The sequence below is a fragment of the Chanos chanos genome, chromosome 2 (genome assembly GCF_902362185.1).
Source record: "Chanos chanos chromosome 2, fChaCha1.1, whole genome shotgun sequence".
Lineage (NCBI taxonomy): Eukaryota > Metazoa > Chordata > Actinopteri > Gonorynchiformes > Chanidae > Chanos > Chanos chanos.
The window spans coordinates 4681272-4686271 of NC_044496.1; the positions used below are offsets into that span (position 1 = coordinate 4681272).

The following is a 5000-nucleotide window of genomic DNA, read 5'->3' on the forward strand; positions in this document are numbered from 1 at the left end:
GCGTCGGTAGGAGTCCTCCAGTATGGCGTTACGACGTACCTTCATCTCAAAGCGGTTAGGAATGTCGGCCTGGTCAGACAGAAGACACAGAAAAACAGTTATGAATGATAACACAGAGAACTGGTTATGGATGACTGTGAATGGAAACACAGAGAACTGGTTATGGACGACTGTGAATGATAACACAGAGAACTGGTTATGAATGACTGTGAATGATAACACAGAAAAACAGTTATGGATGATAACACAGAGAACTGGTTATGGATGACTGTGAATGATAACACAGAGAACTGGTTATGGATGACTGTGAATGATAACACAGAGAACTGGTTATGGATGACTGTGAATGGAAACACAGAGAATTGGTTATGGATGACTGTCAATGGAAACACAGAGAACTGGTTATGGATGACTGTGAATAGAAACACAGAGAACTGGTTATCTATGACTGTGAATGGAAACACAGAGAACTGGTTATCTATGACTGTGAATGGAAACACAGAGAACTGGTTATCTATGACTATGAACGTAAGCGCACTGAGACAGATGGTACATAAAGCCTGTCCATGGTACCATGTTGACTATACGCTCCAGTAACCATACAATCTCCAGTTGTTCAAACAGATCGATTTGAGCAGAAAATTTCCTCAGAAACACACGCAGGACCAGACTGATTTTCTTTGACCTTTTTTGTGGCAGCAGCTGATCATCTGTGCGCTATTGATTATGTCTTTGTTTTTTTTTATTTCTTTATTTTACTTTATTTCTTAATTGAAGTTGAATGTGAATGAAAAGCTCTGTTTTTTTGAGAGTTTGGTCTTTTACAGTCCTTAGTGGGCCCCCAGGCCAGGTCAGTTCTCCAAAAAGAAATTTTTAATCACAGTGAAACTTTACCTGCTTAGAAAAGGACATTATTATCATTATTATTATTACTGTTGGATTACTGGCTGTGTATCAGAGACAACACTCCTGATCTGGACATTGTGCCAGTCTCTGACCAGCTCAGTTTGTGGCTCCGGCGGAACTTTCTCACAGTCACACTGCCGTTCAGAGTACACCATGGCACCGTATACATGTTTACTGCGGGGAAAGACCACGTAGGCACATCGGCTCTACCCAGGTTTCCCTTCTGCTTTTGCCCCCGTCTAACAAATGACATTTAATCCACCTGTTGTCAGCACAAATACCGCCATGGAAACGAGGTGACATCCGCACTGTCCGGGGCTCCAGACTGCTACCACTTAGTCTCATTCCGCCACTGTTTTTGGAGACAGTGTAACTAAGAGTTATAACCAGACGCACCAGTGCAACGTGCAAATATGCCCCCCCCCCCCCATTTATTTTTTCTTTTTAAATGATCATCATGTATCACGTGAAACACCAGGAGGGAGCGAGAATTGGTGTTTGTGTGTGTGTGTGTGTGTGTGTGAGTGAGATGGAGAGTGATTAGAGTGGAGAGCTCACGCGAGGCTATCGTCATTATAACAACGCGGGTCGGGGACGAGTCTGCGCCAGGTGTCATCTACCTGTGTCCTGCCCACAAGTACTCTCGCTCAGCCCTTTGGCGACAGCGAGAGGACCCGTCCATTCATTTGTCAAAAAAAAAAAAAAAAAGATCATTCAGACCCTCCTGTGCCACTACAGGCCCACGTTTCTGCTGAGGACGATTCAGACGAGGACTCAGCAGGCGCGCGGGTGTTGAAAAAGGCAAAGACCTGCTCTTTCCCACAGGAACAGCTCACCCAGTGTACCTGGCTGAGACACTGCAAAGACAGGAACGCCATGGACTGCATGGGACGCTCTCCGCGTGGCCCAAAATGTGCAGGGTAAACTAAGTGTGAACTTTAAACTAGAGGCATATGAGAGGGAGTTCCTTGTTTACTTGTTTTGTTGCGGTTGCTGTAACGACAGTGATGTGCTGACCACATGTCTCGTGCTTACATCTGTAAATTTATTATTCAGTGTTTACGTTTAAAAAAAAAAAAAAAAAAAAGCACCATTTAACTTAATGATTTTTCCCCTTAAGGCACTATTTCATTTTCTGACTTTTTCCTTTAAAATAAAACAGCGCATTGTTATTTCTGTAATCTGTCTATTTATTACCAAAGCATGTATCAGTAATACAGCTGAGATGGCAAAACTATGAATGTGTTGCGTTGCGTGTCGATTTAAGTGGTACGCATAAATGTTGTGCCGGTGACCCCAAAATGTTCAGTAAGGAGCATCAGTGCTACTAGTAGAAAAGGTTAGTGTGGAGCCCTGTTGTCATATGTAATATTTATACTAAACACTGTCAGCTATTAATAAATTGTCTAAAAGTCATCAGGGAGACTGCTGGTAAAAGACCTGGTCGTTCTTAAGGACAATTTGTCGAGGAACCTACCGGTTTCTTCAGCTTCTTCCTGAAGTATTCATACTTCTGCTTGTAGTCTCTGGAGTAAGGCACAGCCTGCAACAGGAGAGAACAGCCTAGAATTACTGGAGATCAATGACCTGGTTATGCTCTGGCAAAAGATGCAAGTCATACACTAGACATTTTTAGAGACGTCTTGGCACTCATTTAAATGAGAACAAAATTAGGTTATAGATAATATCCCCATTACTCCAAAACATGTCTCTTATGACCTATGCAGTATTGGGTCAGTAACCGCTTGGCGACAAGAAAGGACTCGTTCTCTCAGCGGTAATGTCTGATCCGCAAAATAAACTGGCAAATCCAAAACCTCTGATGTAACTGTGGTTCTGTGGAAAACAACACTATTCAAGATCCAGAAACGGAGGACCCAAAGACAGTGACTTACTGGTCCGGTTATGGCTGCGTTCTGTAAGCGGGGGTCCTCCCACTGTGTGGTCTTAGTGTCTGTGGGAGGAGGAATAAAAAAAAAAAAAAAAAACAGAACACCACATTAATGAAGTATTGCTAGGCAACAGTTTGGACCAATAAGCCCAGAGCAGCTGAATTCCGTCCACTCACTGTGATCGATGTAGAATATTCTACCATCGGTGTGGACCCTCTCCTCCCAACCAGGCTGGAAAAGATGAGAGAGAAGAATTTTTATTGTGTGTGTTTGTGTGTGTTCACTCAAACAGAAGAATATATATAAGAAGAATAATTAAACAGGCATTGATGACCAGTGCATAAAGTTTTATACTTAGATTTGAATTTCAGGACAAACACAGCTTAACGTATGAGTTCAGAGTAAGTGTTAGATGGCACAGGACTAAACTTATATACGAGGGGCACAGTGCTGGAATGTTTCATGTTCTAACAGTTGATCTCCCACACACACCACAACCACAGGCAGATGTGGAAAATCACTGTCCACACAAACAAACTGGAGTTGATTCTCTGATTCAAAAATACTGCCTACTGTCAATTTAAGCAAGGCTTTGAAGGGGTTTTCTTTTCATTTCAAACATTTTTCAACATGTAATGTTTTGTGTTCTTTACAAATACAACGGAAGTCCAGTTTTTTTCCCGCAAAAAACACGCTCAGCAAGGATTTTTCACCTGCGTTTGAACCATCATTACGCATGTGTCACTACAGGGTCTCAATTATCAGTAACTACAGCTGCACAGTAACACGACTAAATTACACCATTAGAGACCAGCCAATAATGTGGTTAATGCTGAGGGGAAAGGAACAGTACCAACACACAAACAGTAACAAGCATCCAAAAAAAAAAACCCCACTTCACATGTTTTCATGCTTTCTGCAGGTTTAATGGTCCATCTGCTCTGAACCATGCCTGCAACTACTGTTTGGGTTTAATAAATGGCAACAAAATAGTCAGTGGCTGAAATACAGTGAAATAACAGTTCAACGAGATTCTAGTGCGCCCTCTAGAGGTCAGTGGACTGAATTACTGCACGTGCATTTAAAAAGCAGCTGAGAAAAACCAGACACCGTATGCCTACGTTACATCTCCAAACTGAACTTTGCGGTCCTCGAAGCACTTACAGGCAGAGGGCCGAGATCTGAGGGGTCAAACGAAGGTCGTCTCCTCAAGTGCACAGGAATTTTCAACCTGGGGTCTTCCTGCATGGGGCCAAGTAAACAGGAAAGGAGACAGATAAACAGGAATGCATCATCGCAGACGCTGACAACACACCGCTCGTCAAGTAAGTCGTTCACAGGATAACTGGCCAAACGGCCAAGGCAATACAACTCTATTCAGGCATCTCCACACACACACACATGCACACAGACACACACACATAAACGCTTCCATATAAACGCATGCACATATATGTACATACACACATATATATCCACACACACGCACATATATACACACACACACACACACACATATATATATGTATATATATACATACACACACACACACACACACACACATATACACACACACACACACACACACACACACACACATACACACACACACACACACACACACACACACACACACACACACACACACACACACACACATATACACACACACACACACACACACACACACACACACACACACACACACACACACATACGCACTCTGTGGGGTTCATAAAAACAGAGCATTATGAGTTGTGGTGAATCTCCTCACCCAGGTGGTGGTTTTAGTGTTGTGGTCGATGAAGAAAGGCCTGCCGTTGGGGGCGCTGCGTATCTCCCACCCCGGGGGCATCAGGGTCAGCTCGTAGCCCGGCTGCTGTCCCGGGGAGTGCTGGGGGGAATCTTCGGGGGGAATCACGGTCGGCGGACACGCCGAGGCGTTATGGGATAGGGCAGCCGCCGTGGCCTCTGAGGTGGTCTGTGTAAAGACAAAGGAAAGGGACACCGGTCAATCAACGTGACCCCCGTCCTCCGGCGTGACGGCAGTCGGAAAGCCTGACCGGAGTGTGTCGGGGATGGGTCCGGTGCGTGCTACCTGAATGAGAGGTCTGGTCCAGGTGGTGGTTCTGCTGTTGTGATTGACGTAATACTTTCTCCCCTTACTGTCCTGCTTCTCCTCCCAGCCCGGGGGCAGACCC

The 5000-nt window shown here is 44.4% G+C and overlaps 1 protein-coding gene across 3 annotated transcripts in view; it reads right to left on the reverse strand.

Annotated features, from left to right (window-relative positions):
• Nucleotides 1-5000, reverse strand: part of nedd4a (NEDD4 E3 ubiquitin protein ligase a) — a 31776-nt gene that overhangs the window by 5170 nt on the left and 21606 nt on the right. For 2 of the 3 annotated variants that reach the window (XM_030794122.1, XM_030794120.1), the window contains 7 exons: nucleotides 4895-5000; nucleotides 4574-4780; nucleotides 3963-4040; nucleotides 2975-3029; nucleotides 2802-2860; nucleotides 2384-2449; nucleotides 1-69 (listed from right to left, as the gene is read on the reverse strand). The exon at nucleotides 1-69 is cut by the window's left edge and continues 161 nt beyond it; the exon at nucleotides 4895-5000 is cut by the window's right edge and continues 17 nt beyond it. In XM_030794122.1, coding sequence (XP_030649982.1) covers nucleotides 1-69; nucleotides 2384-2449; nucleotides 2802-2860; nucleotides 2975-3029; nucleotides 3963-4040; nucleotides 4574-4780; nucleotides 4895-5000 — 640 coding nt within the window. The remainder of the gene's footprint in view (nucleotides 70-2383; nucleotides 2450-2801; nucleotides 2861-2974; nucleotides 3030-3962; nucleotides 4041-4573; nucleotides 4781-4894) is intronic. The other variant, XM_030794121.1, reaches the window with a different exon arrangement.